General features: G+C 36.1%; 1 protein-coding gene across 8 annotated transcripts in view; it reads left to right on the plus strand.

Annotated features, from left to right (window-relative positions):
• The window catches only part of LOC133534734 (dachshund homolog 1), a 181,446-nt gene that overhangs the window by 85,441 nt on the left and 69,495 nt on the right, over window positions 1-26,510 (plus strand). For 5 of the 8 annotated variants that reach the window (XM_061873978.1, XM_061873981.1, XM_061873980.1 and 2 more), the window contains 2 exons: window positions 13,390-13,597; window positions 16,771-16,830. In XM_061873978.1, coding sequence (XP_061729962.1) covers window positions 13,390-13,597; window positions 16,771-16,830 — 268 coding nt within the window. The remainder of the gene's footprint in view (window positions 1-13,389; window positions 13,598-16,770; window positions 16,831-26,510) is intronic. The other 3 variants (XM_061873982.1, XM_061873985.1, XM_061873986.1) reach the window with 1 other exon arrangement.

Below are 26,510 nucleotides of genomic sequence, written 5' to 3' on the forward strand. Positions count from 1 at the left end.
CCTTAAAATTTCGAAATAGTTACATAATGTGCTAATTATCTCACTAGTGTGGAAAAATTGCACTATATGTACTGTAAAAGGTCGTATGATACACGTGCGAATAGATAATTCGCAACTAGTGTCGATTTAAAACACTCCCTTCGGTCGTGTTTTAATTTATCACTACTAGTTGCGAATTTCCTATTTTCTGCACTTGTATCGTAAATAACTATTTAACGAAATACGAAATTCGTGGACCCCTAATAGTACAGAAGAATTTTATAACTTTTCTTATTTTTTGATTACAACATGACACATGTTCCGAAACGTGTGGAAATAAATCTTGTGAACAAACGAGCAAAGACATACAATAAAATCAAAAGATTTCTATATAGTGTCACTGAGCTAAATCGCAAGTCATAATTAAGATTAACAGCAGATTATATCCATTGCTTATAATTATGTGCCTACATACATGTCCCCGTTAATCGTCTAATGATCGTGTTTTAAGTTTTTACGATTTAGTTTTTTTTTTAATTGCGAGTTGCACTATCTTCGTCCACAATTGAATGCTGCAAAACATTTGCAATATCCAATTAGCCAGTTCTTAATACAGTTATCGAAGTGTAATCTTTTGGAATTTTAATTAAATTGCTGATTATGAGAAATGTAACTACCTATTAAGTTGCCGTAGGTTCAGAGAGCGGAGTTTTTTAGATAACAATACGGTTGCCAAAGATTTAATTAGCAATCTTGAGGATTTTCTCTATGCACTTCAGCTATTCGAATCTTGATCTTTTGACTTTCTCTTGATAAAAAAATCACACTTTTGCACAAAAGTAAAAAATATGAAAATCGCTTCTAAAAATACGCAATTTTATTTTTGAGGGAACTCAGCAGTTGTTTCTTTGTTGTTTTTTTTAAACTCGCAACAAATTAATATTCAAAAACATGATATGCGCGGTCCCGAGCACGCACATCCACTCAAGTTCCAGCTCAGTGCGAGTAAGAGAAAAACACGGACCAATGGAGCCTTAACATAGTAGTTGCTAAGCCTGCGTGATCTATATTATTTATTTTTTTAATTTTAGGGAAATTTAAGGGAGATATTTTAAGGCATCTCAAGACAAATGCTGAATTTTGCTCTGTAGAGACTTTTTTTACTCAACTAATTTTAGTATTTGCATTCCACGATATGCTGAGATTTCGCCAAGACAGATCGCTGAAAATGACAGTTTATTGTTTATAAGATCGGCAGTTACAGATGTAGTGCATAATATTTTCCATCGTATTTTCACGGAAACGTACGAACGTATCTTACTATTTCTTTTTATTGGAGAAACAACAGAAGTATGCGACAGGATAATAGGTTACATTGTTAGGTACAAACAATATAGAGATGAACACTTACTTCCTTAAACGCTCTCACTAAAACATACATAAAATAAACGGACTTAACTAAAAGGTATGTTAAGTTGAAGTAGCTTCAGTTGAAGTAGCATGACAAATACAAACGTTTCCCAGAAAATACAATGGAAAACAATTTTGCACTACATTTGTATATCGTAGTAAATATGTTGTTCATCACTTAGGTAACCATATTTTTTAAATACATAGGTATTTATTAGTTTAATTACGTTTCAATATAACGTCGCCCTTTATTTTAGATATACAGTCTGACGTAGATTAATTAAGCAGTGCTAAAGAAATGAGGCAATTGCCGTGACATGTGCTGCCATCAGGCAACAATGTGTGTATAATTGTAGTGCGGGACTTTTAATTTATTGTTGTTGTCATCACAAAGGAGGTTTAGATCCTAATCTAAAGTACTGAAATATTTCTCAGATCAGCTCAGCTGCAAATGACTACATGTTTAATGAGCCTTAGAGCATAATAAGTAGTTTTCATTCGCATCATTTCGCGTCGCACACAGACGTTAATGGTTATTCACATTATTTTGCAAGCAAACTTAAGCTGAACAGCCTGTATAGGGGGTATGGTATAATTTATTTATTTTTATTTGAATGTAATAATGTTCCACGAGTTTGCACCATTGCTATATCTTATCTATTATAATATCTGGCAAAAATGCGAGTAGTATGTTTGCATCAATTCAGATCCTGCGATTTGACATATATGTAATTATACATATGTACGGTCAGCTGTAGAGAAAAGGTACCACCCGTGCATACAAACTTCTACCTGGGTATCTTTTCTCTGCAGCTGACTGCCTAATATCAATAAAATAATTAACCTAACGGTAACTATCAATCTGTTTTGGCAATATTTTAGTCATTCATCATACATCTCGCGTCGAATGATAGTACCTTTGACGTACCTATCTGTCGAATTTTTTTGGAAATTTAGCACATTAAATTATTTAGAAATGTAACATGTAAGTAATAAAAATAAGGTATAAATATAAACTTATTTCTTCAATTATTTTTGAATTAAGCCCAATCAAAAGATACGTGAAGGAACTGTCATAACAGGGACCTACGTATGTAACCTAAATGGTCGCGTACTGTGCGGTTCAAGAGGAATTTCCTCCCGCGGACGCTCCGGCTGTGGAATGAGCTCCCTTCCGAGGTTTTCCCGAGTGTCTACAGTATGGGCTTCTTCAAAAAAAGGAGTTTACAGGTTGGTTTTTAAAGGGTCGGCAACGCGCATGTAACACCTCTGGAGTTGCAGGTGTCCATAGGCTGCGGTGACTGCTTACCATCAGGCGGGCCGTATGCTTGTTTGCCACCGTCGTGGTATATAAAAAAAATTATATAGTAGTGCCAGTAGGCCCGATACGAAACTTTCAAATACTTACGTCAAAAATTTCCTATAAAAATACGGCATGGATTGTCAAAAGTGACATTTTTGATGAAACGTCACTTTTGACACTGACATATCTAATCCATATCGTATCTTTAGCAAATGTTTGTATGTATTTTAAGTTCGAATCGGGCCGCGTGTCATAAGTGCGCAACAATGTCAACAACCTACCTACATGACGGACGCTTGCACTTTACGGTTCAATTTGTAATGGTTAATGGTCAATTGCATGAACGTTTCGGCCAACACTGCCTAAAAGTAGGTACGTTACATTAGTGTGTCGCCCAGCTATGGCACTCCTCACACCTCGTACACAGTATAGGTGAATTTATTTCCGTTTTAGGGTTCTGTACCAAAAAGGTACAAAAGGAACCCTTATGGTGTGACTGTCCGTCCGTCCGTCTGTCACATCGCTAAATATCTCGAAAACTACTTAAGCTATCGAAATTTGGAATAGTTATGAACAACGCTAACCCAGACAATTCGAAAGTTTTATTTATTTTATTTGTATTAACTATGGAAAATGCCCAAAATGAAGAGAGGGCGAAATTTCAAAGTCCAGTGAGTAGGTCAAGTGGGGTATCATGAAAGAGCTCAAATTGTACTATCCAAAACATTTTTTTGGAAAAAAAAAATTATGGAGGTAAATATGAAAAAAAAATACGATTCAGCTAAATGGCAAAAAACGGAACCCTGTAACTTCTAAAATAAGAGAATGATAAAACTAAAAAAAATATATGATGTACATTAATTACTATGAAAACTTCCACCGAAAATTGGTTTGAACGAGATCTAGTGTTTTTTTTTAATATGTCATAAATGGTACGGAACCCTTCATGGGCGTGTCCGACTCGCACTTGTTTACTTATTAGGATCGAAAGAGCACGTAATTGTAATGCAAAAATTTCATCATATTCAAAAGTTCGTGTTATGTGTGTGTGATCAAGATTATGTAAGTACGAGTATCAAGAAAGCGTCCAGTTCATCCCGCCATAGCCGGTGAGGTCTGCCAGATCCCCGATTCGAATTTTCGGGCTCCCACTCTGTAGTGACTTTTCCCCACAACTCATTCGGCAGACGTGACCAGCCCAGTCCCATTTTAGCTTGGCCGCTTTCCGAGCTACATCGACGATTTGTATTTTGGAGTGCAGCGTGGTGTTCCGGACTCGATCCACCAATTTGACACCTAATGAGCTACGCTCCATGGCTCGTTGGCAAACCCCGAGTTTGGACTTCTGAGCTTTAGTCAAAGACCAGCGTAGGTTAGAACTGGGAGTATGCACATGTCCATGAGCTTCCGTTTGAGTGATATCGGAAGATTACCTTTCATCAGGTGTTTCATGGTCCAATAGTTACTCCAGGAGTTTTCTAATTTTTGATTTATTTAATTATAATTATTATTGATTTATTTTTCGTGTTAATCAGAGTCGCCCTTTGTTATGAATATACGAGTACCTAATGAATGTGTGATTATGTCATCTGTACCTGTTACGAAAAAATTGATTGAAGAACAAAAACCAAACTGCATTGGTAATATACATGTGTCATTGCAATATTGTAACAGAATGCAACGTTCTTCTCGACGCGGACACACGAGGGTTGGGTAACGAGTAGGTATTAGGTATTCATCAATAACTTAACGATACCCGCGAGTGTTTTCATATCAATTGCTTTTTCGTTTTGTAACGTCGTGCCGTTCGGTAGATCCATCAAAACGCAACGAAATTATACGTTTCTCTCTTCCGTTACTCAGTTCATTTAGTTTCAAATTGACGACAAGTAATAACCCTTCATCAACCCGTCGATAAAACTACTCGTCATGTACGACAAAGATTAATTTGACAATTAAATTATCAATAAATGATTAAATTGATTGCGTCTTATGGCAACTGCAATAAAGATTAACGAAGATGCCACTCGAAAACGTTTAAAACCGGCTTAAACAATGTGCGGCTTGTTTTAGTAGGGATACTACGAATGTGTTTTACAAAATTGTACATGTTTTAGCATTTTATGGTTAACCTAAAGTGGTTATAGGAAGTAGGTAGGTTCCTAATATGCAAAAATATTAATTGACCCGCAGACCAAAATCTAATGAAGTAGTCTAACAAATGTAGCTGAATTGAAATGAAGCCGAACATCAAACCAAACAAATTCTCAATAACAGCAGCTGCCACCAAAAACCACTGACAGATAATCTCTCTTTTGTGCAATACATGTTATTAATAAAAATATGCTTCAATATTTCTGAATCTTTGATAGCAACAGTCTAACAATAGTATTGCTTCTTTTGTTAAACTTACGGATGACTTAATTTTTATTATAGTCAGCATGCACTCCAAGCAATTTTCTTTAAGGCGATTGAATGATGGAATGATACTAATTTAGTTAACAAAGCATTCAAATATCTATTGATAGGTATAGGATACGTTTGGAGCACGATAGTAGTAAACTGGTTCGTTAACAGGAGACATAATAACCTACAGTATGACACATCTTAATCCGCGTATATATTTATCCGGGATAAAACTGTATCCTGGTCAATTTACGAGTAATTAAGTCTGACCCTCTTTCGCTTAGGGAGAAGTTTTATTTGGTTCGCGCTCGTGAAACACTCCGGTATTTGCCTTAAACTCTCATCCCCATGGTCACTATTTCATTATTACTTTCTTTCATTTTGATCAGCACCGAATACCAAATTGCCATTATTATATTACTGTACACAATTAGGCCTAGTTGGTAATTAAACAACCCGTAATAAATTTAATACAATTTTATCAAGTAAGGTACCTATAATTTTGGTTACAGCAAAATTCAAAATTTAACGAGTCTAAAAGTCTAAAGTAAATCGGCAATGATTAAAAAGTATAGTAGGTACCTGCCAGCGTCTGTCTGAACCCCACTGCTATAACTTCTCAAATTGCGTCCGTAAGTAAGGGACGTGGATTAGCGTGTGCTAGGGCAAATATTTTATTACAGTCCAAATCTCCAGCCCTCAGCGTTTTATTGTTCATAAGGCTCGTCCAAGCCAAATGAAAGAGTTTATGGCGGAGACGACATAAGTCAGCGGTGTTGCCGCGGTAGGGAATTTAACACGTTTAGTGTGAAAATAAAACGTGCAATTTGGAGGCTTGGTAACATTGAATGGTACTTACATGTACTTACGTATGTGCTTACATTGAACATACCTGCCCAAATGTTTTAGTAAAGGCAGTTAATTATTTTTAAAAGCTTTTATTTAACTTGCAGCGTTTGTTAGTTTATAAGGTGTTTAGAATAGGAGTATAGTTTGTTGAATTGTTGGTTTGTTGTTTGTTTGTTTGTTGGGTGTCATGTACTGACTACATCCAACTAACATCTTCTGCAATGCACATGACTTTTAATGTTGAATAAAAGAAATGAAATGAAATGAAATGAATTGGTGAAGTTTTTTTGTTATACCTAATATTTTATTTTAGTTTTCCATTAAATCCTAATTTTGACACGGCAACACTGACTGACCGTTTTGTTGACTCACGATATTGGCGACGTCCATTTCTCTCGATTGTGTTAGATACAGTATTACTGTTATTGATTGTGCTCGACGCGTGACTTGTGTCGACGATTGACCGACAAAGACTGGATTGCGATTATCGTGTAACATGGTGTAGGGGACGGAGGAAGACGGCTGTCAAACATTATGTTTTCGCTTCTCTATAGAGATTTGTGAAGGAAAACTAAATATACCTACACACTGTATATTTTCTATACAGTGTGTATTTTTGATATAACCGCAAACTTAAACTAGACGTAAGTTTTGGTGCTATAATACGATTCTGAAAGATTTTTTTAATTTAATCTTTGTTACCAGAGCATTTTTTTTTCGAGCGCCAATGTATTTCGTACATCACAGTCACTTGTGATAGTTGTGACGTCGCGTCATTTTATGCGACATACATCTTGCTGAATTATTTTATATATAAAAAGAAAAGACGTCTGATTTTTTTATAAAACCTATGAAGTCTATGAAAGTGTGTTCATTAAAGCCTAAACTAACTACCTTTGGTTATGCGGTCGTATCTAAAATACACGCTGTAGAAAATATACTCTTATTTTAAAACCGCTTATTTTAAATTATGTTATTGACATTTGAATTGCAGATAAACCATCAACAATTTTCAACATTTTACAAAAATAGAAATAGTTTTATGAGCTTGTCAATTTTTATAGGAATTGTATTAATTATGCGGCTACCACCAGTTCGATACTGACATATTCGCTAGCGTGTGCGTAACTTACTTTCTATGCATCTAGCTCGTACTCGCATATTAGTGCGAGCCAGATGTATAGAAAGTAAGTTACGCAGACGTTATGAATATGTCAGTAAGGCAGTTGTGGTAAGGCTACTTAACTGCTGGGCCTCAGAGTAAGGTGACAGCAACAAAACATTAATTTTTCACCTTTGATTACAATTGGCACCTACCTATGATAGAATGCTACAAAGATTTTGATTACCTATACATTTATTATTTAACGGTTAAACAATAGTTATTTGTTTTACAAGGGGCCAAAGTTGTTGAGTAAGTAACCCCTCGTGCATTGATAACAGAGCCAGCGAAATATGCCAAAATTTTACCACGAGTGTAATGAGTGCTTCGAAAAGTGGAATCTGGAGGATCGCGAGGCGTTCTAGGCATGAGGAAAGTACTAAAACTAAAACTTTATCAAACAAATCCAAATGAACGCTATTAAACATTTATCATTCAAAAACATAATTTGTTTTACATGGGGCCAAAGTTATTGAGTAACCCCTCTTGCATTGATAACAGAGCAAGTGAAATATGCCAAAATTTAACCAAGATTGTAGCGAGTGGTTCGAGAAGTGGAATCTTGAGCGTTGCGAGGATAACAAGCAAACGAGGGTTAAGCAAACGTTGCCTCCGAGTGAATCACAAAAGATTTCACCACAAAAAATCTAACCAAATCAAATCCAAATGAACGCAATAAAAAAAAATACTATTGAAAATCATCTTTTTAAAGTCAATCCTACCAGCAAACATAAGGAAACAACTAAAAATGTACATCTGATTACTTTTCCCCACATGTGAATAAAATGCAACTTTCTCGTTTTTGAATTAGTTTTTGAATCAAGAAGGCCTTTATCAGTTGATGTGGTGAAAATAACTATTAAAAGTCAATTTCACCAGCCAACATGAGGAATCAACTTAAAATTTGCATTAACTTGCTTTGCCACTCTTGTGGATAAAATGCAACTTTCTCGTCAGTTTTTGAAGGATAAAGAGAGCATTTACGAGCCGGTATGGTGAAAAATATATTGAACGTTTTATTAGTCCTAAAGCCCTTGCTTAAATAATTTGCATTCCTCGTTGATCAATGTTGCCAGCTGGAAGTGCGAGCGACATGTTGAGGCGATCCTCGAAATTGCACTCCGTTATTTGAGCGAAACGTATGCCATTGGTACGGCCGTGCAATTATGTATTTATTGTAAACGCTATGATCGCCGGCCGACTGTAATTTGCTTTTAATTCGCCGTGTTTTGGTATCATTTTCGAGTTCGTTTTGTTGTCCGTTGAAGATTTGTTGGATTCTCGCAATCGCACATCACACAGTGGAAACGCGCCAGTTGTTTTTTATTTATTGACAAAAAGCTGAACATTAAAGTAGTCGGTCCGATTCTATTATTTGGTCGATCCTTCATTGTGCATATTCCTTGCTGTTAGATAGATAGATTGGATTATTAAGGAATACTTAGTTTGTTCGTACGTTCTAGGGTTTAAATTGGAGTTCTGAGAATGTTATCCTAGATGTTATCCAAATGAGACTACCGCCTTAAATCAGAATTTACTTTAGGTAATTATCTTTTTACATTATGTAGTTCTACGCCTTTGTTCACGTTAATGAATACCAACATTGTATTTATTCCCAGAGCGTTTAATGCGTGTAATATATTTATTTCTTTCCATTGATTTACCGACCATTACGGTAATGTAAAGGTATCCAGTTAATACCACCACGTTATAAAATCTAGGAGTCTTATTTACGATGCGTTATATTTTACGACACTAACAAAAGTATATATTATGTTGTTTATTTTTATTTTTAAGTAGTGCCTATAAATTGTTTCGACTCTACTCACGCCGCTGTTGGCGAATCGATGCAACTCGACATTTATGAATTCGCTAGGTTAAAAAGGTGGTTTAAACTAAAAAGTTGCATTTAATCAGCCATAATTGTTCGAAACAAAGTAGAAGTTGTTGCAAATTGTTTGTTGATGAAATGAACTGTGAACGCCATTTCGTGTGCAAAATCATCAGTTCCCGAGCATTTTGAAATGTTTATCTCTTTTAATGCTCAATTGTTAAAAGGCTTAGGACGGCAAACATATTATATTGCGATACTTAAATTTAAACCATAGATATAAAATATCAATTATGCAGTATGTAGTAAGTATACGCAGCGGCTCAGTGTAGAGCGGTTCACAAGGATTCCTACATTGTCTGGGCGCTCGTTCTTTTCGCTTTATAGCCAATCATTTGTGTGTTGCTCGTTTGGTCATTTTGTAATCTGCCCGTAATAAAACTCAACGGTTATAAGACTACACCATTATCTTTGACCCGATGAATCTAAATTTACTACTTATATATTTTGTGAGAACCTTTAATTAATTTGTTTTGAATATTTTTACATCTTGTTATGCAACTGTCAGGCTTCTGTATAGGGACCGTGCGCGTTGGAGGGGCTGCCATCTTGTGGCTTGAATCGGAAACATAAATACGCCAAAGCAAGTGCTGCTCTCTACCGTTCTCGTACGTTTTCTTGTGCATAGTAGGTTCTGTCATTTTGTGGGTTACATTGGAATTAGCTACTCGGGCTAAAAATCTGACGTCTCCTGTGCTGCCTCCTACAGTTTATGCACGCTCCCTATAAAAAATACACAAATTTGACAGCCGCAGTCTTTTTTGTTTGGGGACTAAAGATGTTAAAAAAACGTCCGTCTTTAACTTTTGCGGTTATGATTGCTTTCATCCCAACCTCTTTTAAACACATAAGTGATATAATTGGGGTCCCGATTCTATCGATTCTAATTCGAAATAATGGCCAGTAATTTGGTACGATCATTTGTTGAGGACAGTCGATATTCGATCAATAAATCGATGAAAATAGATATAATAGCGGTCCACAAATCGACGTTTCATTTCTTTAAATGCCTGATTAGAGCATTGGCTTAATAACAGTTATAATGGTAAACGGTGAACATTTTTGTTGAGATCGCGGTGAGCCAGGGTAATTTGTAAATCGATATGTTTCTAAACTTCTCGAGTATGCTTGAATGGAATTTTGTTTCAAATGCATAATTAACGTATGGATAATGCAAATTATTGATAAGCCTATAGTTTAGCTGAGTGTATGTATATGTATGTTTAAAAAAACTAATTCGAGATCGTATATTAATATTATAACATGTAGTACCTAGCATACAATTTGATTCCATTAAGATTATTGAAACTCTTATTGTGAAAACAAAACCACAACGCAACACACTCATGAAAACACTCGTGTTACAAGTAAAACTAATAAGCTTAGTGACCCATCCCAATTGGAAAGAGACACATGCACCCAAGATGGCTTGTTAGAAAAAGAAGGTGCGAGGGGTTGCTTCCACCGCAGGTTATTACGAGATTTAACACGAACTCGGTTAATTAGTAAGTGCGGTTGGCCGGTGGTTGCAGGGTTACGGGTGAGGATTTGTAAATATAATTTTTGGTTCAGTGACCCAATTGTGGTTAGTGAAAGCTTCCAAATTAATTTTATTTGTACCCGTGGTTTTTGTTATAATAACGCAGTTATGGTATTTGAGAATTTGTTACCGCGTTTAATAGACATTTATATGTAATTTACGAGTTACATACGATTACTGAATGCCTAGATAGATGGGATAGACAAATTATATCAACTTAACGAGTATGTTAACATGCTTATGTAGGTACCTATGTATATATGAAATTTTAACACGAGTGTGTCGCGATTTCCTTGGCGTATTGTTTTTATAACTACCGTTAAACCAGCCAACTATATTCCAGTAGGTACAGTCGCCATCAGATATATCGGACACCCAAGGTGCTCACAAATATTTGAACACGTCTCTATTATCAAGGCGTTAGAGTGCGTGCTCCGATATTTTTGAGTACATCGGCCGCTCCAATATATCTGATGGCGACTGTACTACAACTATAGTCCTCAAGTTCAACACGTAATTAACTATCAATAACAATCTTCTTTTTACAAGCTTCGGGTTAAAATGCAATATTATCATAATATTATGGTACCATCGAGCTGATCTGATGATGGAGACAGGAGGTGGCCAGAGGAACTTTGTGATGAAAAAACGCAACCTAATTGTGTTTGGGGTTTATAGAATTGTCTCGATGATGAGTATTAGATGCCTGTGGTGACAAAGTACAGTGAGCGATAAAAGCTTGTACCGAAAATGAAATTTTTGGCAAAATCATTTATCATCCTTTTGTGTAAATGTTTTGCCTTAGAACTGCAACATTAGAACTGCAACGAAGATATTTGTCTTATTTTTAAACGACAGTCAAGTGTAAAAATATAGGTGCACACAAGTTGCTCAAAAATATGCCTCATAGCTCTTATGTCGGCCCTTATATTTCGAGGGGACCCATATTTTTGCCAATCGTTTTTTGATATTTATATGAATACTATGAAGTTATATCTATAGGAATGTGGTAAATGTAAAAATAAGTATATATATGATAGTTACCTAATGGTAAAACAATATTTTGATAGTTAAGTAATACAATACATATTCATATTTGGCGTAGTTACTACTGCCCGTACAGTAAGTACCGTCACATCGTATGGCTTGAAAGATAACCGGCCCCCACTGTGTAAATAGAGCCTAAACAATTAATTCAGACCCATTGCCATTAAGTGACGTTTGGCTGGTTGTAAAATAAGCATCCTGACCCAAGAAATACGTGTTACTATTTGATTGAGGTCCTTTTGGAAACAAATAATAATTTACAATGTAGGCATGGTTTAAACTACATACATACTACTAATATATTCTAATACCTATATACCTATATCATAGCATAGTTTTTATCACGGAAATTAACCCTTAAGGGAGTTTAAAGGGGGGTGGTACTAATTCTAAGCAGACGAAGTCGTGGGCAGAAGCTAGACTTAATAAGTTCACTAATCCCTTCGTCGTCCGATAGAGATCCCTTTAATTATTATTTTAGTACCTGGATTATAATCATATTATAAGTATGAACTCTAAATAATATTTAATTTTTAAGCTTAAATTTGTTATTTACGAACGACTACCTCAATCGTGTGAAGTCCCTGAGCAGATTGTGAAAAGTGTTTGAAAATTTCCCTTCATCGCGTTTAATAACAACACGGCCTACCTGCCGTAATCGCAGAACAATGCGACACATATTTAATACTCAGCAGTCCCGAAATCCTTTGTAAAACGCTGCCACAATGGAAAAGGGTATTCCTTTTACGATCCAAACGTTAATTCGCGTTTAATTCGACACCTTGTTAATTGTTTTACCCGGTCCGTTTGGTGGACCCGGCCAAGACCCGGCGCCTCCAAAAACACCCATCCGGGGGTCATTTTAAGAATATTTGCCCGACGCCCCCCCAATGTTTACACGGGTTGTTTGTGGTACCCCGAAAACAATAGTCTCTAAATTCATTGCTCATTTTATTATTGTTGATACACCGTTTCGAGGGATTCGATTATTGGGCCGAGTAATTAAATGATAATACTAAGCATTAATTGGATTTTACCTGAGTGCGTGATTACATTTAAGTGCAGTGCTATTTATTGAAGATTGTGAGGGATTTGAAATTGAAATTGGTTATTATTGCTTGTTGTGTTTCATTGTGTAGTAAATATTTTGGCAGGCAATATTAAATTATAGGTACTTGTGAATAACGTAAATTAATTTTCCCATGACTGTATAGTTCAGAACTACCGGCGATTGTAAACCTATTTCAAATAAATTCAAAAGGTGTTTATTTATTTATTGTTCATATTGAATTATAATAAAATTATGTTTAGAGAATTTAATATTTATTTATAGAAAACAATTCCGTTAATTACCAAGATACTAGCTAAGTAGATACATATATAGATAGTGACAAAGAGCTGCCTGCCTTGCCATTTAAGACATATACAAATAATAGAAGAGGGTTAAAATGAAATGACGAATTTTAACAAAAGTAATGCATATTATAAGAGAGACTCAAAATGATAAAGACTGTTAATATCAATACACATAATTGCTTGTCTCATCATAAATACATAGATGACGCAACTTTATAAAATCGTCTGAGGGTAAGAAATTACAGCGCTCTGAGTAAGCCTAAATGATGGTATATTCTTACATCATAATGCTATCTCCAAATAAATCCTTCTACAACAGTGATAAGGCTTTGCAGAGAGATTAAAGGTCTATATAAGTTAATTGTCTCTGATAACACCAAGGTTATATTATACCTTAAAGAGAGGTACAGTTGCTGGTACCCAACTGTGCCTCTTCGTTCATTCAGGTCACTTTCTTGTTGCAGAGATCGCGCGCATGGAGAAATCGCCGCTGCTGGCCAACGGCTACAACGCGCCGCCGACGCATCTGGGGCCCATGGGCTTCATGCACCAGCACGCGCTCATGTCGCCCGGCATGCCACACCACGGCGTGCCCAGACCTGACGGATCCATCATCAAAGGACAGCCTATGCACAATATGGAAGCGTTAGCAAGGTCAGTAACTTTTTGGTCGATTCAGTATGACGTCATCGGGCTATTAAATTATACCATAGTACCTATTCAAAGCTCTGAGATTATACTGATTATTAGATTATACATATTCTAATTTCATTCCATATGTTATTCGGTAGCTTATTAAAAATATTGACATTAGCACACCTTGCATAACAATAAGTAGCAGTTCTTTGCTTTTTATTTATTATGGCCTGTTAATGTTCTTAGTATTTCTTAGAAATAAAGCCTGACAAGAAATATATGATCATGCGCCATGTTGCGGAATTTCATTGGAACTAATTTCTTACACTGGCAATAATTTTAATGATAGGTTGTCACTGTTGTCAGTGTTATTGTGGCGGTTTACTTGAACTATACTTAAGTGTTGAATATTAAATAAAACATGACAAAAATGCCCAAAATTTCGCATATCTAAGAGCGAAACATTGTAAATGATGTAAATAGTAAAATACTGGAAAGTTAAACTATTTCGCTACGAAACTTTTCCAAACTAACATCAGAGCAGACAGATAAACAAACAAAAATGTCATTATAGTCTGGTTATTACGACTTGGTTATTGTAGTGTTATATTATACAAGCGAGGAAATACTTACAGTAACAAAAATAAGTTTGACTTTGAAACATATTTACAGCTAGTGAACTTTGGAAAAAATCAATCTTGTTAATTGACAATGAACCAGAACTTATGTAAGGTTACGGAATTTACCTACTTAGTAACATGATCATCATCATCATCACTATCATCATCATCATCATCATCATGGTGGCCTTTTGGTGATCCAATCCTGAATGTGGTAACATGATAGCCGAAATATTTTTTTAGCTAAGGAACTGAGCGGAGCTGATTGGCAATAGTTCGTTTTTTTAGCATTCAGTTAGTCATTTTGGCTACACCTAAATGACGACTAAATTAAATATAGATAAGTATCTGCAGTCATTATAGCCATTTATAAAATGTTTGGATAAGTCAGAGGTATCGATTACGCGGATTACGAGAGAAGGTCGTTCCTCCTGAGGTTTTAGGCTGCTAACAAAAAGCAAACCAAAAACAGAAAAAAAAAACAGTTGGACGATTTTGACCTGTGTGTGTAAGAAAATACATAAATTTTATACGGTAAAAAAGAAGAACGAACAATAAAAAATGTGGGCCCCGAATATGCGGATTCTGATTTTTATAGCAACGAATAAAAAAAGTATGTAAGTAAAAAATAACGAGTTGCCAATCCACATTGTTCAGACTATATTATACTGAACTGTTGCCATATAAATGAGAAAAATTGCGCCCTCTTGACAATGATCATATATTCCTGGTCAGGCTTTACTTCGTTGGATGTTTTCAAATAAATCTATATTTAATTTTACAAATCTACACACCATCCTACACACTACATATACACATATACAGGCAGGCTAGTGGAAGGATATTCAATTAAGGAAATAGGGGCTTACAAGAAGTTAATGGGCATACTCCACAGATAGCGCGAATGACACGCGCCTTTTTTGACATATGACAGCTTTTTTAAACATCGATATCGATTCCATTTCCCCGCAGCCATATCTAAGTACTGAGGGCCTACCGCGAACCACGTTCGACGTGTTGCCTCCCTATCACACTTACGCACGAATTTACAATGTGCGACAGAGAGGCAACACGTCGAACGTGGTTCGCGGTAGGCCCTCTGATTCTACGTTGCCGTGATAGGCTGCAATTGTTTTTCAAAAACAAAAACAAATAATTTATTTTATTGCATGCATATTCGACGTCACTATTTCATTTTAAATCATTGTCAACAATAAGTCCAATCATTGAGCAATTCTGTAACAACAACCGGTAGTCCGGAAGATACAAGCATTTTGAAATCCACATTTAGACAATATCTGTCACTTATTCGATTAATTTACGTCAGCTTGCTTGAACAGATCTGCACAATTGTGTGCTCTTGTTGGATTATTTCATAACCAACTACCCTGTTGTAGTACATTGTTTACAGTTTAGGTCCGGAGAAACTAGACACACATAACATTTATTTAGGTAAATTATCATCTTACTGAGCTGCACAATATAACTGAGAACAAACCATGTACTAGTAATACTAACAAAGTCTAGGTCTACATTAAAAACTTGTCTTACACTAATTCAATACCACAGCAAGGCTTCCGAATATGGCGTGAAAATCGATATACAATTTGTAAATCTTAAGTACATAAACGGCTTAAAGAATAATAAGTTCACGAAAAGAAACCTGTAAGCGGGTCAGCAGTGGCAGGTTAAATGTCTGATGTTAATCCAGTTAGATAAGTACAAACAGGGAGCACTTCCTGAAGACCTACAGCGCTCGCTTGACTCGGCCGTCTTACGGCCACCCTTGTAACACAAGACAGCTGTGCTTCTAACATACATTTCAGGACGTTAATCAATACCACCGTATAGGTTTTGGTTCACACTGGAAACAAGTACTATAAATTTAGGCAATTATGCCCTCATGATTCGCGACCTATGTACACAATTGCACAAGCTTAATTAAATGACACCAATTTCTTGAATCGAAGCCATTGCTTCAACAAACACCGGAACAAGGTGGGGTAGACGGTTCTCTGCTCAGTTATAATTCACTGGATTACAAATATCGAAGAAAAGTTGAATGAAACAAAGAGTTAAAGTAATCGAGAAACAATTTGGACGATCACGCATGAGTGGCTCCAGCACAAATATAAGCGATTGTTTTTATAACATAATTAATTTCTTCGACCCCTCGTTCAGCCTAACGGAACATTTAATATCGAGTGCTCATAATTATTCCCGGTACATTCAAACCCTTTATTCATTTACAAACTTTTCTTTTCAAATACTTGAGAATAATGTTGCAGATATTTTATCTTCTTTCGTGGACTTCTTAGAAAGTATTTTTTATTGAAGAAGGTTTCTTGACAAAGAAAAATTAGTAGTTTAATTAAATATCTTTCAGACAAAAAAGTACCTACTCGTACATCTCTATTATTTATGTTTGTTTCTTAACTTTACTTTTATTCATAACTTAATTTTGGTGTTTTCCTTCATCTTTTTTTAATCTTCTATATATTTTATAAGCCATACATCTTGATTAAGTCGGCTTTTCTTTATTTATCTTATTTTACATTCTTTTGTCGACAGATCTGGTATTTGGGAGAATTGTAGAGCGGCGTACGAAGACATCGTTAAGCACCTAGAAAGGTAAGACGAGACTATCTGAGAGTCCCGCCATGTTAAATACAAAGTTTTTGTAATATAACACAAACACAACTTTGAAGTATGAATACACGGTTGTCATCACCCTGCTGCGAGAAGTGTACCAGCTGGTAGGACCAGCAGACGCTTCGTTCCATCATTGTATAAAACAATCGATAAAGCAGGAAGATAATCTGTCTGATTTGTTATAATTGGTTGACACTCGGGCACTGTTCTTCATTTCCATTTAATTTTATTTCATTTGTTTGAGTTTATTTATTTTGTGTCTTCTCTTCATCATTCATAGTTGAATAAAACCTGATTCAAAATTAGTTACACTGTAAGAATCATTAGGTAATAAAAACTAATTAAGGAATAAACTGAAACAGCATCGGTATGATTAAATGTTTGTAATTTAAAAGAGCAAAGATATCATAGTAGGGTGTGAAATTAGAGTAGACAATTAGATCCGTGGATCGGGTGTATTTTTAACAAATGACCGGTTGCGGGCCGGTGCGGCCCTGCGCCGCGCACAATTCATCAAGCTCATTCAGGCTAATCTCGATGCGAGGAAATAGCGGCTCTCATGTAAATTGGACCGATTTCAGCCATTCGGGGGCCAATCGTTGGGGGAAAGCACTTTTCTTTTCGTGTTTAATGGATGGTGATGGATTGGTGGGCCCGCATTGAACGATACTCGCGGTTTTGACTTCGTTTTGAAGTGCACCGATTGAATGTTGCGATCCGATAAAATTGACGACACGCTGGGGAGTAGGTTGGTTTAGGTTAAGTTTCATAAAAGTACGATTATGGTAATTCAATCAGACGACGACGTATAGGCAACTTCCCAGAATTGTTGTTATATAGCAATATATGTGTGTATAGATTCTTAATACAGATAACGATTTTCTGCAAGGTTCTCTGAGTGTGAGAAGTGATTTTTACCCCAAAATCCATACTAATCTTTTTAATTAATTCTGTAGATTGTAAAATAAAATGGTATCCTCTCGTCGGTGGGTCCTTGTGTGCTCGGCGGGTAGAATTACAGTCGGACAGCGCGCCGTGTACCGATGTGTCACTGTCAGCCGGCGATCGAGCCACCCCGGCTTAGAGCTGTTTTAAACAAATTAACTACGGCTACGTCTAAAAAGTGTTTTTTTTCATGTTGGGAAAATCCCTATGATCGGTAAAGTATAGGGTAAAGCTGTGCTAGTTAGAACTACTTACATATCCATAAGTCGGTAACCGATTTCAATATATTCGTAAAACCTAGGAGTCTCGGGAGGTATCGGCTAACAGATATACCCCACTGAATTAAGATATAATCAACGCCATTCTAAAAAATATGCCATGTGAAAACTTTTCATTTGTCGAAAAACTATACATACCTGCCTACGAACCCTATACCTATCTTCCAGGTATTGTGTGAAATGTGAAGTACCTGCGTCTTAAAGAAACAACAATGACTAAAGAATTGAACTCGAGATATAGGTAAATGCTTGGGTATATACCTCCAGAGTATGTTCGTTCTGCGTGCCCCGAAGACCGGTTTTTAATGCCAATTAATTGACAGGATTATCTCTGATTTAATACGGAATGTTTGTTTTGTTTCTTCTTGCAATTAATAAACAGGGCAAGCGGAATACGGGCATGAGTAAAGGTTTACATGAATTAAGACGGTATTAAAAGAGTGGAACCTGATTAAGGGTGTTTTCATTATGCTTGTAAACAATTTTTTTAACAGATATCAATTTTGAATCTTTTGTTTTGAATTAGGTATAATTCGATTAGAGAAACACTCTTTAGGTTTTTGTAATCTTGTAAAACTATCGTTTCAAAGTAGGTATTGTATAAGTAAGATAAACCCGAATGCGCTACAGTTCAACCTTTTTCCGGCAAATTATATTCTCTCTCTTTCCCGAGTCGGAAATCCGCGCAGTACATCAACGGCACACTCAATTAGCAGTCAACAAATCGTTGGGATCAATTCATTCGTCCGTCTAATGCCGTTTCGGTTCGAATTAGGTGCGATTTAGCAGCTAAGCCCGGCACACGTCCTCATGACATCGATCGTTACTCATCCCCGCACCCCGCGCCAAAAGGCTCACTTGATTAATTTCGGAAACCAAGCTTTATTTTAAAATTAAAGCACTTAGTAATTAACATTTCTATTGTTGGAATTGAAAATTTCATTTTGATATTGAGCGAAAATAATTTTGGCGGATTCTTCTTCTTCTTGTTCGCCATGCCCTAACGGACGTCGCCGACCACCTTTGCCATCTCTCTCCTGCTCTTGGCAATTCTTGCCAGTACGCAGTTTGTCAGTTTGGCGGATTACTTGATGTAAAATGTCCATGAGACTGGTGGGAAAAAGTTTGTGTTTGACGACCGGTTTGGCCTAGTGGGTATTGACCCTGCCTACGAAGCTGATGGTCCCGGGTTCAAATCCTGGCAAGGGCATTTATTCGTGTAATATTTGTTCCTGAGTCGTGGGTGTTTTCTATGTATTTAAGTATTTATAAATATTTATATATTATATATATCGTTGTCTAAAGAGTAGTTTGTTAGTTTTAGTTTAGCTTAAGCTTAATTTGTACTGTATGACATCATTATCTATTGACGTAATACGAGTGTATTTGAATTAAATTGTAAATTCTATGAATCAATTGTCTAAAGTACTTTCAACAAAAGCCTTATTGAGCTTGCTGTGGGACTTAGTCAATTTGTGTAATAATGTCCTATAATATTTATTTATTATATTGTATAAATATTTTTGAAAACGTTCTTAATAATCAGTGATAGATTTGATTGTAACTTTATTGATTTGGAAAATGATTTTATAACTTTGTAGGTCTGATAAATTATACAAGATTCTTCGTCCAATGCTCAGCCAAGTTGGTTACTTAGCAAGCAACGTGTTGCAAGGAGCCAGCGCCGTAATACGTCGCATTCGCGTGATTGAATCCACCACCATTAATTTCAGCGAAGATCAAACGAAGACCGAGGGTGATATTTATCAAGGATATTGCGAATTATTTTAATCAAATCAAATTCCCTTCGTTGTAAACAAATGCTTTTGATTAATGAGGCTCGCGACAGAGCCCCGCAGCCGTTGTGATAAAACATCCAACGAAAAGACAAAATTAATGGTCATAAAATGAACTCTTGCAGCGCAGAGATAAAGATGCTGAATGATATGAATTTTAAGTGATTTTTCTCGCTTCCTGTATTGAAAGATGATTCCGACGATCGCATCTGGTGACTCGGTACATTTATATCTTTAGAATTGGTTGCGAGGAGGTAATTTCGAGCGATTAGTGAGTAACTTTCGGTGCTCCCGAGATATTTAGATTGTCATGGCGTGGAATCATTAATAACGCGACTTTTGATTTTCACTGGTGTGATATGCAAAGGGAGTTATGAAGGGAGCTTCGTCATGGCAATCCACAGCCCCGGATGCCTTCAGAGTTTGTCACCGATGTGGTCGTACTGGAATTTTAACTAGCTCTTTGTACTTTGCCCTTTTATACGAGTAAACTATTTGGTTAGGTTCAGCCAGGGAGCAACATTACGAGTATATATTCCACAGCCTTTGATAAGACATTCTTGTTCAGTTAGCACTAAATAGCGAATGGAACACATAAAAACTATGCAGGGAATGAAGAGTAATTTGTAATTTTCGAAACTTAAAACTTCGAAGAGCAAATTTGCAAATCAAAGTTTGAAACGAGTGTCAGTGCGCAAGTAAAGTTTAATACTGTCATAATGTAAGTTGCAGCGTCAGCCTTTATTAATCTGACGGCAACTGACAGCTGTAGTCAAATTTCTCATCAAAAATAAGAATTAATGACGAACAGCATTAATCATTAGCCTGCAAACGGCAAGAGGTGTCTGTATCCCATTATTTTGCATTACTAATGATATGTACACAGATAAGGGAGGCTTTAAGAGAAAAAGCGTAAGTCACCGCGGATAAGGCGGGGGTAATGATTTGCTATTTGGAGGCACGCAGAAACTGTGTTGTTTGAATACATGGTTATCAGTTTGATTTGTAATGTACGTACAAAACAGCATATATGAGGTCGTCTTTTGTGTAACACGCAGCCGTCATAATCAATAACAATTATGACGCGATAATGCTTACGCGTTGTCAGTTTCAATTCGTGTTGTCTATAATTGCAAGTGGTATTATTAATATGACTATAAGCAACTTATAACTATGAAAATATAAATGCAAGATTTTGTTCGTATCTATAGTATGAACTCAATCGCTATTACAAACACTATAATTTATACGTTGTTATGAAACACTGCAAAGGTAAAGTATTAAGTCATCAATGTTATCATTAAGGACCTGGTATCTGGTGAATTCTATTTCTAGTATCAAAAAGCGCAATAAGTTTCTTATAAGTATTTATTTGCACATTAACAAGAATACTTTGCTGATTCGACTTGGGTTTGACACATTGATGAGCTTTCCCATCGTAATAACGGATACGTCTATAAACTTTGTCATCGATTACTCCGTCATTTTATCTCTGATCCAGGGGTGACACTTCCAATACGAGGCGTCATCAAGGCTTGTGTCATTAGGAAAATACGGAAGACAGATAACAGGCGCCACGTTATCATTATCATCCGATAGCGGTGTCAAGTAATCATTTAGAAAATCGTAAAGGACCAACGCGAGATAAATTTATACACGCCTTTAACACGTCCTCTGAAAATTAAATGTCTGGAAATGAACATTTACGAGTGGTTATTGACGTGAGGCGACACACTCATCAATCAGTGGGCTTCACTCAATAATTTTTAATAAGCAACTAATCACTTCCTCACAAAAGGCGTGACTGTTCTATTCCCGCGCGGTTCCCGGTGTCACTGACAGAAAATGTCACTTTTCCTTTAATTACGCCTCGGCCTCATTTCTTCGCGGCCTATTAGTATGCATCAATCAATGTTGCCAATACCTATTTTTTACTCCCGAGTGTTTTTTTCTCTTGGGGTTTTTGTTTATAGGGATTTTTTAAGTGGGAAATAATTTGATGAGGTCCGCCACCCGACCGGGATACGAGCTCATTTGTCATCGTCTTGTCATTTCTCCGTTTCTTTCGAACAGTCGGATCGCTAAAGTAATTATTAGTTGTTTTTTCTATTTGTGTACCTGAAACGCCTTTTGTGTGAACTATTGATCTTGTTGCAAATTACAAGTTTTGATCGATGCTGCAAAGCAGCTCTCCAGATTAATCGAAGTTGTTTTACTTATATAAAGAATACTTAAGAGATCCTTTAAAGGGATAAGTTCGCCATGATTAGTGTTTTTTTCCTGTTTTATTTTCATTTTTGTACAATAAAGAGTTTTACTATTACTACTACTACTACTACTACTAGGTACTACTACTAAGTTCCTGTGGCAATACCACCACTCACCCGCGAATAAGTTAAATTACAGAAATGATTCTCACAAGAAATAAACAATAGCACAGTCTCATTTTTTTTCCTTAATTTATAAATCACATTTATTAATCTGCAAAATGCCATTTAAGTCCGCAAAATCATACTGAGAGAGGGGTCAACCAATCCTCAATAATTAACACGATTAGCAAACGTACGCACCAGGACTATGAATACTAAATCAACGTGTCATGCTAATACCGATAGGGTAAATCAAATACGCGAATCCACAGATCAAAAGAATTCATTACAATGTGTAAATCGTGATTTGCATGTGCCAGAGCGATGAATATGCATCGGAAACGGCTGAGTATGAACATCCCGTGCTGCGTTTACGTGTGCAATTACACTGGCAAGGTTTGAATCAACTTACCTATTGTTTTAAGTTGTATTGATTGTTAAAAGCAATCGCTCCAGAAATAGCTATTACTTGTTGATATGTGTTTATCTTATTAATGTTATTCATCATACGATCTTACATTAAAAATTGGAATTTTGGTTCCTAAAATTTTTAGTCTAAATATTCAGTACAGGTAGCTGTATTTGTCAACAACATAGCATAAAGAAATACATACGTAGGTATATGTATAAAAAAGTGTAGTAACGCAACGCGCTAAAAATTGCCACATATCATTTTATATCTCTATTTGTAAGGTATTAAGTGGGTTAATTAGGAGAGATGTTAAAAGCTAAGTAATACTAAAGTGTCAACGTTACCTTCATAGGTACCGAGCCTCACATGTCGGTGCACATGTGCACAATTTCTAGTTCCTTAATAATTGTACTCGCTAAATAAAACTCAGCTAGACTATCACATAACGGCATTAAAGTTTCCATATCTCATGCTCTGAAAGTGGGTTATAGTTGATCAATAAAGATCAATTTGCTCTAGTACAGGAAGTGGAGTACTCCTCTGTGTCCCCGTCCCATGAGTAACTAGGTGAAAACAAATGGAAAAATATTTTGAATTTTCCCACCTGGAACAATTGGTAATTGTTATAATTTTACTGATCCCGCGTCTTTTTATCAAAGATTATGTAAGTAAGTAAAAGTGTACAAATTAATGATTTTTGATTTCTTTTGTTGAATTGTATTTACATTGATTTTATAAGGCAGGTACCAAAAGGAATACATTTTCCCCGAGGCCTGTATAAGAGCCAATGTGCCTGTGTAAGAGCAAGAATCTTATACAGCCACACTTAAGCGTTTTTACGATATTAAATGTATTTTTTTTTGCTATTTGGTATTACTCATGTATTGTAATTAAAATATAAGATAAAAATTGGCTATCTTACTCATTACATTTTTATTAATAGATATATTCTCTAAGATGGTTTCATTAACCAATTAAAACTGTGTTTTTTGCTTCAGTCATGGAATGTATGGCGCCATTCATTTTCAAAATAACAAATATCAAAATTAAACTTAAGCAGCTCTTTGGCAATCTTGTTTATGGTAAAGTATTTCCAGCGATTAAGAACTGATGGTAAATACTTGTTTTACAGGATTTGTCCATTCCATCCCAATACTGGTGCCTGTTCCATTATAGGGGTGTTTACTATATATTAAATATTAATCTGTGGCATTGAAATATTTGTTTTAACCCTTTTCCAGGCATAGTACGATCTATCAATCACATGCGCGCCAATAAACGCGCCAGAATTCCAACTATATCATTCCAATTTAAGATTCAAATTAGATTGTACTTTCAGGAAACGTGACTTGTCTTCAAACGAATCATCAAAGTTGGATTAATTAGAATACTTATATTTGGATTTTTTGTGGAAACCTTGTAGATTGGTGCGGCCCGGAAAAGGGTTAAGCACTATTCAGCTATTTTTGAGACATGATGACCTAAAACTTTGGTATTATTAAATAAAGTTTTGTATTTGTACTATTGTATATTCTTTGGTTTAATTGTCAGATTTTATTTGAGACTCTCTTCTCGTTGCTTTAGTTAGTAACTCGAATAAACTCTGCGGTACAGTGGAGATAGCCCGTTCAAACGCTCCTTCATCGAGCAATGCTGACTGCGCATCAAGCTGGACACTTGCCATTCCGTTCGCTTTCTGACCTTTTCCCGTTTTGTTATGCAAATCTACACTCCGGGGAATTACATAACGCGAATAAAAAGTATTCTGCTGTTTACACGCTGACGGCGGCGCGAGTGTGTGTTCGCATAAATCGACTGAAACCCCGTTATTTCCATGTAAACATTGGTCAGTGAATAAATTTTTAAAGTGCGAATGTTTCATTTTGTTCTTTTATTGCATTGGTATCTTTTGGGTTTGGTTTGTACAAGGATTTGCTGCGTATGGTTTCGTTCTAGGCGCTCCAATAAAACTCGCGTAAAAATTCAATAAGGATTTTTGAACTTGTATTGTTAAACGACTCTTAGTTACTGGTATGCCATATATCTGTACAATGCCGCATAAAAGATACACGTAAAAATAGTATGAAGTGAAGAGGCGACCATAGAGCAGGCCCTCGGCGCGGCGCACTCGTGCCGGCGAGCGCGGGTGGGTCGCCGCGGCCCACAAATCAAATGTTTTGATAGCCGCGGCATTAACGAGACAATTTGATTGCGGACATATCCACGCCAAATTGCTTCTAAATTATATTTTCTGTTTACTTTCTGCCAAACTCCCTCAATATGTGACGTATGAGCCAACAGCAGATGCGTTTGTTTCTGTTACATTAATTATCGAATTTGTTTACTCGATGTTTCAATTATCGTTTAATGAAACGTTTTCATTAATTCCACGTTCAACATTGTTTTGCTTATGTATATTCATGAACTATGTTTATTATCTGTAGATAATCTTTACCGAGTGTCATTTTTGAAGTTTCACTATCGAGCCTATTAAATTAATCGGAGCTATTATTAATTAAATCTGTCAGACACGTGTGTCGCACGCCTACATAAGAGCCTTCGATTTCATTCAACGAAAGCAAGATTTTATCTCGATCTACGCTAAGATCTGTATCGAACGCGGTCGGAGACAATATTTCCCATAACTTATTACTGTACATAATTTATCACTGCGGAAATGTCAGTGTTGGTCAAACAGCTACCTAAAATATACCAGGAATTTGTTTCACAACACCCTGTGGGCAGAAACCATCATACCAAGAAACACTACTTCGAATTTAACTTCATTGGTCATCGGCGTATATTTGCGATCATTATTGATTTCGTTTACCTACTACCGTAACTAGAGCAGGTGACACTTCTTAAATGTGAGATACATAATTTTCTTATAAAATATTATAGGTATAGATGTTCCTTGATACTTGATAATAATTAATTCGTTTAGCTTATTTGTTTAATTAAAGGTAAAAAATAAATCTGAGTCTATTTTTAAGCGAATATTAAAGTCGATAATTAAAGAGGACTTTGCCCTGGAGTGGTAAACTCATATAGGCAAAAGAAAAAATCTATAGAAATTTGATATAAGTCGGTCCGTTTATAAATTGAGTCGACAAAACTATGATCGATGTGTCACTCGGCCACCTTTTCCTCGAGATAAATCAGTTCAGATAGTACCAAGTTTGTAGTCCAGATAAGATCTACTACGAAACAGGCCTCTACTGATATTTTAATTTGGTTATTTTATTCAAGGTTTGACAGAGATAGTGACAAGCGTTAGTGCAACAGATTATTCAATGTCGACAATTTGTTAAAACCTTTACTTACTCGTACGTATTAGTTGAAGTGAAGCGATTAATTTAAAAACCATCAGACCAAAGTCGCTTTGGGTTTTATCCCGTGCTACAGTCGTTTAGTTAAGAGTCTTAAGAGTGCGTACGAACTTAGCCGTGTATAATGAATAGCCTACTATATTCAAAAAAATTACGCAGCGATATGTGCTGAACAATGCATCTTATAAATATGAAAATAAATCTTGTTATAACCAACTCGCCCTTCAGTATTAAAAATGCACCATAAATATCTAACCACGTTCAAATCCATACAATTCTAATAATCACCGCAGATAATATAAAAAAAACTCGCGTCGATACACCATTATCGTCTCGTTCAGAACATGTTGCGGTCGACGCAGCCATCACTTCGATCGCAATCATTACCATCCGATCCGAGCGCTCAGCGGCTACAAACGATGCACAATTTCAGCCGAGACTGGAACAAACTCATGCGAGGCGAAGACGACGGCTCGGGCCGCTGCGGGTTCAGGAAGGATTTGTCGCCTCATATTATCCAAGGAATTGGA

Source organism: Cydia pomonella, chromosome 2 (assembly GCF_033807575.1).
Source record: "Cydia pomonella isolate Wapato2018A chromosome 2, ilCydPomo1, whole genome shotgun sequence".
Classification (NCBI taxonomy): domain Eukaryota; kingdom Metazoa; phylum Arthropoda; class Insecta; order Lepidoptera; family Tortricidae; genus Cydia; species Cydia pomonella.